General features: G+C 42.4%; 1 protein-coding gene across 7 annotated transcripts in view; it reads left to right on the forward strand.

The window, feature by feature from the left end:
• The window catches only part of LMO3 (LIM domain only 3), a 324,298-nt gene that overhangs the window by 34,846 nt on the left and 277,730 nt on the right, over positions 1-11,722 (forward strand). For all 7 annotated transcript variants that reach the window (XM_044088233.1, XM_044088232.1, XM_044088230.1 and 4 more), the window contains exon 2: positions 4,652-4,865. In XM_044088233.1, coding sequence (XP_043944168.1) covers positions 4,660-4,865 — 206 coding nt within the window. In that variant the 5' untranslated portion in view covers positions 4,652-4,659. The remainder of the gene's footprint in view (positions 1-4,651; positions 4,866-11,722) is intronic.

Below are 11,722 nucleotides of genomic sequence, written 5' to 3' on the forward strand. Positions count from 1 at the left end.
GGTAGGGCAGATTACTCTGTGTTGAATAGAATGCCTCATGTAATCTCCTTAAATGCAGTTTTTACAGTTGCATCTCATGAAGTCCTGAGATCTCCACCCCCCCGTTATCATTTCTTGGGTTAAAGTATACTAGTGAGTCTTCAGATTAGTCGTGTTTACTAGTAATTTGCATTTCACTGTAAAGGCCTGTATTTTCTCTACTGCTGTGTATTCTAATACTGTTTTTCTTCTATGCAGTTATATCTACAGTTAATCAGAATGTAACACTTTGTGAGAACAGCCTTTGTTCCCTGCTCATACTGTGCTTCATGTAGTTCATGCTATGCCACAGTTTGTGGTCTAACCCTTGATCCAGTCTGTTTGAATTCTGAATGTGCATGCTTTGACCATTTCAGTGCTTTAAATCACATTTTTACATATTCTGGAAAAAACTGTCTTTAAGCCAGATAGATTAAAGTTTTGATATTAAAGAATATGAAGGCTACTTTTGGATGGAGCTGAGAGTCCTATCTGTGTTTCTGCTATAAATTTTCAAGGTTGGTAATTGCATATTAGGCTTTGGGAGAGGATTAATATGGGTATAGAAAGGAAATTAATTTGTTAGTCTTGCATTGCTTTACTTACTTCTTCACATACTTCTCAGACTCTTGACCCAAGAAATCTGGACACAGCCTGAAGTAAAGGGAGGGCGAAGGCCCAAAAGTAGGGACAGATTTTAAAATATTGCTTTTGTAAACTTAGAAAGTTGCTAGAGTAAGAGGTTTTGTGTTGGCATGCATTTTCTTATGGATATGAAGTCTGAAACTCAAATGTATGTCATTATTTAATGAGTTCAATCAGCAGTGATTTGCCAGATAATCACAAATTTTATGAGTAACAGACCAAAAATATGACGCAAAAATCTGGACATTCTGTGAAAAATCTGGAAAGTTGAGAGGCATGTGCCTTCAACATTTCAAAAACAAATATCGGTAACTACTTAGCTGTGGTAGCAGAGCTAGGTGGCACAAGCAGGTCCTGTCGCATCGTGGGTCTGATTTTTTTTTTTTTCCCCTCCATGCCTACATATTATCAGTCCCCGTCCCCATCCAGGAGCTAATCCACTAGAATGTTAGCATTTGTGGTGACCATCATTACTGCATACCTAAAAACAGTTGTTGGTTGCAGTCGTATTGTGACTCACCAGGGTGCAATTTCTCCAGGTACTGTTAGGGGGCACTGCAACAAGGTGTGCTTCTTCAAACATTCCCTGGCCCTAAGGCATCTAAGCTGTTGAGTGAACTTGGTGGGCCACAAGCAGTGTCAGCCCTTCACCTCTTATATGCAAGTGATCAAGAGAAGCCTGGTGAGTATCATAATACCTCTCAATTTCCCAGATTTTTTGCAGAATGTCTAGATTTCTTTTTTCTTATCTTTGCTGTGTTCCTCACAAAATTTGTGGTTCTCTGGCAAATTAATGAATGCTGGCATCCCTAAATGTTGTTGTTGTTTCGGCTTTTTCCCGGTAAGGGGTCGCCACAGCAGAACTCCGGTCCGCTAATGATTTTTATGAAATGCCAAGGTGCCAGCTCGACGCCCAACCTTCAACAAAGGCACGCCTATTTACGCACGCATGTCTTTCGAACACTACCCAACCGCGGGAAGGACATATAGACTCCACACAGAAGGCACTCACAAGCCAAGCTGAGAATCGAATGGGAGAACCTCTTGCTGTGAGGTAATAAAGCTACTGCTGTACCACCACGGAATGCTGGCATAATGACACACATTTGAGTTTCAGAATATATATCCTACTGTAGCATATAAAACTGTTATTCTAGCAACTTTCTAAGTTTTTAAGAGCAGTATTTAAAATCTGTCTCTCTTTTTGGGCCTTTCTCCTCCCTTTATTTTAGACTTTGTCCAGATTTGTAGAGCGAGGATGTTGAGAGGTACATATGCAGTATTTGTCATATTAAATATGTTTTCCCATTCCTTTGTTGGTAGCTTCCAGCCTTGTGTGTGCTCCAGTTTACCCATGTGCTGCTTAGTGGGTAAGAGTCTTTGTGTGAACCTTATCAGGTGCGTTTTCCTCAGGGGAATGGGTGGTGAAAGGTTTAATAGCAGTCCTGAAACCCCAGGCAGGTTGTTCAACAGCAAGCCCTCACGTTTCTGCTCGAGAAAGGATGTAAGTGGTTCGCACTTCAGAAAGGATGCAACTAGTCTACATCCCCCTCTCCAACAATGTTCTGTGATGTTTTAATTTGTGGAAGCTCCCTCCCCCACTCTCGTCTACCAGACGTTCCAGCATTTCTGCAGTAGGAACTTTTACCCTCCTCTCGGGAGAGTTAAACAGAACCTTGGTTCCTAACTATTGCCCCCTCCCCCACTTCCATGTGTGTGTACACAAATGCTTACCTGACAAGTCCACTGGCACCTGGCTAGTTGATCTGTCCTGATTTTCAGGTGGCATGAGCTGATACTTCTTATGGCAGTCCCTTAACAAGTTGGTAGTGCTCAAGCTCTGTTTTACAATGTGATTCAGAAAATTAGGCAGAAAGGTCTACAAAGTGTATGTTTAGAAAGATTTTTATAGATATGCCACTTTGCATTGGAATGAATCACTGCAAATGTAAAATAACTAATGGGATTTAGGGTGGTAACTATTCATCTACTTATACTGTAGGAATGTTTAATTTTTGTATTGCATCTGAATACAATTTTTTTGTTCATAATTTTTAAATCAGAAAAGGAAATGAACCAGAAGAGTGTGGCTGGTACTAAGCCTTTCAAAGCTTTGATTACAAGATTGATTAGATAGTAAGAGTGAAAGAAACTACTTGGATTGCAGCAGCTGGTCAAGGCAGACAGCGTGGTCCTGTGTGTTGTAGTAGTGCCAGTTCCTGGTCAAGGCAAACAGCGTGGTCCTGTGTGTTGTAGTAGTGCCAGTTCCTGGTCAAGGCAAACGGCGTGGTCCTGTGTGTTGTAGTAGTGCCAGTTCCTGGTCAAGGCAAACGGCGTGGTCCTGTGTGTTGTAGTAGTGCCAGTTCCTGGTCAAGGCAAACAGCGTGGTCCTGTGTGTTGTAGTAGTGCCAGTTCCTGGTCAAGGCAAACAGCGTGGTCCTGTGTGTTGTAGTAGTGCCAGTTCCTGGTCAAGGCAAACGGCGTGGTCCTGTGTGTTGTAGTAGTGCCAGTTCCTGGTCAAGGCAAACAGCGCGTGGTCCTGTGTGTTGTAGTAGTGCCAGTTCCTGGTCAAGGCAAACAGCGTGGTCCTGTGTGTTGTAGTAGTGCCAGTTCCTGGTCAAGGCAAACAGCTGGTCCTGTGTGTTGTAGTAGTGCCAGTTCCTGGTCAAGGCAAACAGCGTGGTCCTGTGTGTTGTAGTAGTGCCAGTTCCTGGTCAAGGCAAACAGCGTGGTCCTGTGTGTTGTAGTAGTGCCAGTTCCTGGTCAAGGCAAACAGCGTGGTCCTGTGTGTTGTAGTAGTGCCAGTTCCTGGTCAAGGCAAACAGCGTGGTCCTGTGTGTTGTAGTAGTGCCAGTTCCTGGTCAAGGCAAACAGCGTGGTCCTGTGTGTTGTAGTAGTGCCAGTTCCTGGTCAAGGCAAACAGCGTGGTCCTGTGTGTTGTAGTAGTGCCAGTTCCTGGTCAAGGCAAACAGCGTGGTCCTGTGTGTTGTAGTAGTGCCAGTTCCTGGTCAAGGCAAACAGCGTGGTCCTGTGTGTTGTAGTAGTGCCAGTTCCTGGTCAAGGCAAACAGCGTGGCCCTGTGTGTTGTAGTAGTGCCAGTTCCTGGTCAAGGCAAACAGCGTGGCCCTGTGTGTTGTAGTAGTGCCAGTTCCTGGTCAAGGCAAACAGCGTGGCCCTGTGTGTTGTAGTAGTGCCAGTTCCTGGTCAAGGCAAACAGCGTGGCCCTGTGTGTTGTAGTAGTGCCAGTTCCTGGTCAAGGCAAACAGCGTGGCCCTGTGTGTTGTAGTAGTGCCAGTTCCTGGTCAAGGCAAACAGCGTGGTCCTGTGTGTTGTAGTAGTGCCAGTTCCTGGTCAAGGCAAACAGCGTGGTCCTGTGTTGTAGTAGTGCCAGTTCCTGGTCAAGGCAAACAGTGGTCCTGTGTGTTGTAGTAGTGCCAGTTCCTGGTCAAGGCAAACAGCGTGGTCCTGTGTGTTGTAGTAGTGCCAGTTCCTGGTCAAGGCAAACAGCGTGGTCCTGTGTGTTGTAGTGGTGCCAGTTCCTGGTCAAGGCAAACAGCGTGGTCCTGTGTGTTGTAGTGGTAGTGCCAGTTCCTGGTCAAGGCAATGGTAGTGCCAGTTCCTGGTCAAGGCAAACAGCGTGGTCCTGTATGTTACAGTAGTGCCAGTTCCTCAGCAGTGACGCTGGAATTTTTAAGGCCTTGATTATTTAACAGGATCTCTGCTGGAGGGGATTACTTTTTATTTGCTTTAGTACTGAGCTGTGTTTTTGTTTAAGAAGCTGCTCATCAAATAGAAATTGTCCCAACTTAACTGAAGGGGAACCTATATAATTTTTTTCAGCAGAAGTAGATTGTTTTACTTTTTGTTTCAGGATTAGCACAGTTCAAAGAAATTTTTGAAACAGGAGTAAAAAGTTTCAAGATTTGAGTAGAAGCACCCTGCCCCGTGTCATTGTGTTGACGTGCTGTGGTTACTCCTCCTTTTGTAGGTATACAAATGCTCTCAGTCCAGCCAGACACCAAGCCGAAAGGTTGTGCTGGCTGCAACCGAAAGATTAAGGACCGCTATCTCTTGAAGGCCCTGGACAAGTATTGGCATGAGGACTGCCTAAAGTGCGCCTGTTGTGACTGTCGTTTAGGAGAGGTTGGTTCCACACTCTACACCAAAGCTAACCTCATCCTTTGCCGACGAGATTACCTGAGGTAAGGTTACAAGTCTGAACTGCTAATACCTGTAAATGCAACCATGTTTTGATTTTATGGGAAACCAGTCTGTGAAATATGTTTTGTTTGTTTATCCCTAGTTGTCTTGTTTCAGTTTTGTTTAGGTTTTTACAAAACAATATAAAACAAGTTGTATAGTTGGATGCATATTATTTTGGTGTTCATTGTCTGGATTATTTCATGTTTTGGTAACTGAAGGAAATTCATTGATGCCCTTGTAGCCTGCCAGTATACCAAAGGTAGTTGTCTCTAAATGCCCTGTAGACTTGAGTAAAGTTTCCTATTGAATATTATTTATATGAGACACTATACAAATTTAGATGTGTTGGCATTTCATAACAACTTCCATGGATGCCCTTGGTGCTGTTGCCGTGTTCTTTGCAGTTTACTTATGCAGACTTTTTGTATTTATAGTGTGTGTGTGTGTGTGTGTGTGTGTGTGTGTGTGTGTGTGTGTGTGTGTGTGTGTGTGTGTGTGTGTGTGTGTGTGTGTGTACGGGTCTACTTCATAACACTGAAATTTCATACCGATGAATTTCATAACATTGAGACCATAACATCGAAAATTCAAAACATTGAAAACTCAGAACATTCAAAGTGTGCTTCATAACACTGAAAACTACATTGCACAAGTAAGTAGTACACCTCCACCTACAACGACACCTAACTAACAAACTTTCTACTACATTTCTGCAGGGATGCAAGCTCCCCTGTACCCCCCCCCCCCCGTAAATTAAATATACCAACTCGATCGAACTAAGGTGGAAAAAAGTTCATTTCCTAACCTCACTGTATCACAATCACCATACACTGAGGTTAGGAAATTAACTTTTTTCCACCGTAGTGCGATCTTGGAGTTGGTATATTTAACTTGCAGGGGGGTGCAGAGGGTTTTGCCCCCCTGCAGAAACATAGTAGAAAGTGTGCTTGTTAGGTGGTGGTGTAGGTGGAGAGGATGTTATGAAGCACACTTTCAGTGTTCTGATTTTTCAATGTTTTGTGATTTAGATGTTTTGGTTTCAATGTTATGAAATTCAACATTATGAAATTTCACTGTTTGAACTTTTACGAGTTCGAACACATGGTTTTGGCCATGTGTGTGTGTGTGTGTGTGTGTGTGTGTGTGTGTGTGTGTCTACTTCAGTAGATCGCAATTTTGCTAGTTTGAACCACATATGGCCAAGACCATGTGTTTGAACTCGTAAAAGTTCAAACACTGACGTAAAACCGCATAAAACCAAAAAACACAAAACTAAACCTCCTATAGCAGGGGAGCTGCACCCCCCACACCCCCTTTACTTAAATATACCAACTCCAAGATCGCACTACATTGCGGAAATGGGAAATCTTCCCTTTCCGCTCTGTACGGAGGTCTCCATTCAGTCAGATTGGACTTTTACAAGTTCGAACATATGGTCTCTGCCATATGTGGTTCGAACTTATAAACATTCGATCTACTGAAGGGGACCCATATATATATTGCATATATAATATGCGTGTATGTATACACACATTTTTATTATTATTATTATTGTTATTATTAAAACATTTGTAAGGCTGGTTGTTTGTTACTGTCACAGTACTCTGCTCCTAACTAGTAAATTCAAAATTCTTGTTCTTTTGCCAACCACACAAACGGAGTTCTGCGACACAAGTGCCCTTTATATATATATATATATATATATATATATATATATATATATATATATATATATATATATAATGTGTGTGTGTGTATGTATGTATATATATATATATATATATATATATATCTATAGTGCATGTGTAAGCAGTTTAGGACTGTACAGGTATATATATGCACACACAAAGTTCATTTTTTCATCACTTGCCTCAGAATCTCTGTTGCCTCCAATTTTGAGACTTGATAGTCTGCTTCAGCTTCCTGTCTTCACCCTCTTCCTCCATGTGTTATATAACATGGATAGTTTGATTTTATTTGCTTCGCCCCCCTCCCCCCCAATTCATAGTGAGCTGGTGCTACATACACTACATCACGTAGGCTACATGTTTCTTCATGTTAGGTGTCCATTCAGTTAGGTATTAAGCCATTAGTGTTCACAAATAATTAAAAATCATGTTCGGGCCTAAACTGTTCAAAGGTCACATTATGTGAAGAGAAGATGCTATACTGCGAAAACAGCTCCAGGTTTTGTAGGTTTCTTGTGTCTTAATACCAGCTAAATGAAGTTGCACTTAACTTTACAGTTAACACTTTCTGTAGGTGTAAAGTAGTTTCTAAGATTGATGTCTTCAAATACATCTCTGAACAGGGCGTGAATTATTGTCAGGGCTGCACTGGGCAGCTTTATCTCTCAACCTCTTTGCTCAAAAATTCTTGTCCAAAATTAGGAATATTATTTTATATATTTCTGTAATTCACATAAAAAGTTAATGGAACAGCACATTTTTGCATCCTTTGTCAGCACGTACACATCACCTCCCACACCACTCATGTGTCACAGCACATACCCGGATGTACTCAGTAGAAGCCTATCAAAAGATCTGAGACCTCCCAAGCGCAAACCACTTGAACACACTGCAAAGCAAATAGAATCCACTACACATAACACGCACACCAGTGTCTCGGCAAATAAGCCCATAAGGCAAAACACCTCAAAACCAAACGTCCTGGTCATAGGTGACTCCACAGTGCGACACACAGATGTCCCCCTTACCAGGCTGGAGAAGGTCATGGTCAGCTGCCTGTCAGGTGCCAGGATCTTTCAAATCATGCATGCACTCAAGTCACTCAACAATTATCTCTATGACTCTGTCATAGTACATGCTGGGGTGTATGGGGAGAATGACTTGAGACATACCTTTGTGGACTATATGAAGACAGACATGACTGAACTCTCAGATTATGTGTCCCGGGCAGGTGTGTCCCTAGCCCTAAGTAGCATTCTGCCTTCACCCAAGATGATGCCACAGTGTAGACAAAAAATTATTGACTTCAGCAATTGGCTTAGCTTCTGGTGTCACTTCAGGGGGATCCAGTATCTGTCAGCCTGGGAAGACATGGTTGACAGGCCACGTTGCTTTGCCAGAGATGGTCTTCACTTGTCTGCTCTAGGCTTTTGGATACTGGGAAAGGCGCTTAACACCCCCATAGTGCCTTTTTTAGGCAATGTCAAAGCAACAAAATTTCCAAAGTAAAAAAATCTACTTGAGACAAACTTAAAATTATGCTGCTTAATGCTGGGATCCTAAAAAAGGAAACTGTACTCCCTGGAAGCAGTCCCCTTGAAAGATGGTGATGTCTGTGCACTCACCGAGACATGGTTCAAGGCCACAGACTGCACTCCAGCCATGCAAGGCTACAATGTCTTTCAGACGTTCAGACCCCAAAATGAGTGAAAGAATCAAAGGTGGAGGTGTGTCCATCTTCATTAAAACTAAATCCAGTTCGAGACTGGTTACTCCAGGTCCAGCTAACTATAGGTAAAGCACCCTACCACAACATTGCTAACTGCATGTCCCCCACCATGAACCAGGAGAAGCACGGTCTACCTGGAGTTACTTGAGTCACTCCCTGTACAGCCAAACACTTTGGTCATGGATGATTCCAACAGTCCTTCCATCGATTAGGTGACATACATGAGCACAGACATGCTCACCCCGAGCTTCCTGGACCTTTGTCAGTGCAAATGCCCTGGAACAGCTAGTCTGCACCCCTACAAGGAGCTCAAATGTCCTAGACTTGGTAGTCACTAACATGGGAGGTCACTGAACTACCCCCCTGTGCATTGCCCTCCCTGCTAAGATTAGACCATAAATCTGTTTTGTTTGAAGTAACAGTCAGACCTGACACCCCCACAAGAGCAAAAAAATAAACTAAAAAATGTGCAAACTGCAGCCTATTAGGCAATGATGTAAAAAGTTTCAAACTCCCTGCTAACACAGCCAACAGTGACTCTCTCTTATGTATAACCACCTGAACAACTGTACAGACTTGGCTATACCTGACTGGATCAAAGCTAGGTCCTCCCAAAAAAACAGGCCACCCTGGTGGACCTCAAATATAAATAGGTTATGTAACAAAAGGGAGAAACTGATGTCTAGGAACAAGACGGAAGTTATTCAGTAGAAGAAGAATACTCTCCACAGCTTGAACAGGCAAATCGGATATCTTGTAAAGTCCTCTGAAGTTAGTCATGAAGCTAAATTAGCATCCTTAGCTAAGGATAATCATAAGGCATTCTTTAGCTACGTCCAAAATCTAAAAGGGAATGCCCAACTATGTGCTGAACTTATAGTGGACGTACGTCTCGTACTGAACCTGGTAGCTGATCAGATTTAGTACAGACTTCTCCCCGCCCCCACCAGCCTTACCCCAGTGCACACCTGATACCAGTCCTTTAGCTAGTATCTCCAAAGACAGGTCATATTCTTTCTCTTCGAAGGCAAAAACGTGACTAGATAACATCCTAGGCTGCTTACTAAACAAAGACCTAGCGGAACTACTTTGCATTCTGTTTAACCTCAACCTGAGCACTGGCTTTGTTCCAGCAGAGTGGAGAACAGCAACAGTAATACTTGCACAAAGGGGGTCAGTCAACCGACCCAAGGAACTGTAGCAGATCAACGCCTTGGAAAGAATCATCATGGACCTCCTCAACAAGGACATAGGTGACCTTCAAACTCTTGACCCAACCCAGTTTGGCTTCATTAAGGGTAGATCATGCTTACTGGGATCAGGACGGTTTGACCCCAGATCGCAGTGTAATTGGATTTACTTTCATGTTAAAATGTACATTTATTGTATATGGGAAAATGGACAGTTTGACCATTATAAATCATGCTTGAAAACATGTTAATGTCATGGATACCATGTACAAGGGGGCAAAACACACATTCCATCCTCCTAAGGAGTGTTTGCTGCCAGCAAACTCCCATTAGGTCTATCAAAACCCATAGGCACTGCAGCAGGAACCCAAAGGAGCAAGGAAACCAGCAAAGGCAGCAGTCTTCAGTGGTATGAGGGAAGCTGTGCTAATTTCATTGGTGCCAGGGAATCTGTGACAGCAGTTGTTTGCATTTCTTTGTCTTATCATACTTAATTTTATTCACTGCATGGATGTGTATAGATAGCTAAAGCCAAACCCTTTAGAAAAGGTAATCTTTTTTTTTTTTTTTGTAAACCTTGCATCCTTCAGGAAAGGCAGTAAAAGGTTGCTGAACAGTGCCTGTCCAAAAACTTTATCTTTTAAGATAATTTTGAAGGATGGGAGAGAGTTCACGAAATTGATAGGAGAGCAGAGGGAAAGTACAAAGCAGCACTGTGTGTAGATAACATATCACTTAAAGACATTGAAACACTGAACTTGAAGCACACTAAAGCATCTGTTAGAAGTTAGTGTCAATGTTACATCAGTATGTGGTTCTTGGCTGTTTCTTCACTCATATTGTTGTAACCACCATTTTCCTACAAATGTTACTTTATATATTATGGTCTCTGTAACAGTTGGCTTCACCCCTGCAATCCTGAGAGGTCTCTTGAGATTTTGTGCATGGATAAGACTCTGCAGAAAATAGCATGTAACAAATATTTAGATGAGGCTTGAAGGCAGTGCAGATGTTTGCAAGTTATTAATGATGGTGAATTTTTCTCTGTAGTTTGCCTATGAGCATTAAACGGTACTTTTTTGACTCGCTGTTAACCAAAAATATATTTTTTGCAGGGGGGCAAGCCCCCCCCAACGCCCCAAAATTATATACACCAACTGTACAGTTGCTCCACAGTTTAGAAAAGTGGAAAAAACACAGAAAAGATTATTGTTGGTTCACACAATACAGTTGACAGCAATGAAACTCACCACAATGTAACTTCTTCATAGTGAAGGTGTGTGATCGCAGCGTTGGTGATGACTTGTAGGAATGCCATTCTCTGTATATCCTCAAATGCAATTCCTCTCGCCAATACTCCTTGGCTTTTTACTGAATTTCATTTGTTTTGTGAGTCAAGCACTAGAGAAACTGTCTGGACAGGGAGATTGAGAAAGGGCTGGCTTTACTCCTCCAGTGAGAGGGTTGGGAGGTATGTGTCCTTGGAAACGCACTATGCTTATAGTCCCCAGTGGAGACTGGAGATGAAGTGATGTTTGCCTATAAGGTGGGTGTGTTTACTATGAGTAGTGTCACTCATGGCAGCAGGTGGTAAATCTCATTCAACTCCCATGATCACTTCATGTCCAAGCCGTGGGACCTTGCTGGCATATGTGACAATGGCATGGTAAAAACACCAGTGGTTCCAGAACTGAGGGACACCTCTTAGTCATGCTGTCGCCCTCTAAGATAGTCACAGAGGCCACTGTTATGGCTTAGCGGGCATTGAGGAAAGAAAGAGTCGATCCATAAGTAAATCCATATGAAATTAGAACCAATTGGATGTGCTTGTGGTCTAACTTGATGAAAATTTTTATCTCAAGTGGTATCACAGTAGTCAACATATCGGACGTTAATGCACACTAATCTTCCATTCACTGACACTTGATTACCAAACTTGACTATAAAGCTATTACTTTCATCTCATCTCCTAAAAGTGACACTTTTTTATGCAAATTGAAACTCTGTTCACATACTGAACAGCTGCATACTTTTCAATGACTGGGGTATGTAGTGCATACATCTGTTGTACGTATGTAATATACTGATGTTTGCAGGAACAATCCTGTGCTACAGTTCAGACATATATTAATAGAAATCTCTTATGCATGTATTACTCAACTGTGCTTTGGTAGGTGTGGAAGATTTTGTGCATCTGAACATGTTTCAACAAGGACTCACTGAAACTTTTATCTTTATACTTTTATTTC

The sequence above is a fragment of the Protopterus annectens genome, chromosome 11.part0 (genome assembly GCF_019279795.1).
Source record: "Protopterus annectens isolate FY-2018-M chromosome 11.part0, PAN1.0, whole genome shotgun sequence".
In the NCBI taxonomy this organism is placed as follows: domain Eukaryota; kingdom Metazoa; phylum Chordata; order Ceratodontiformes; family Protopteridae; genus Protopterus; species Protopterus annectens.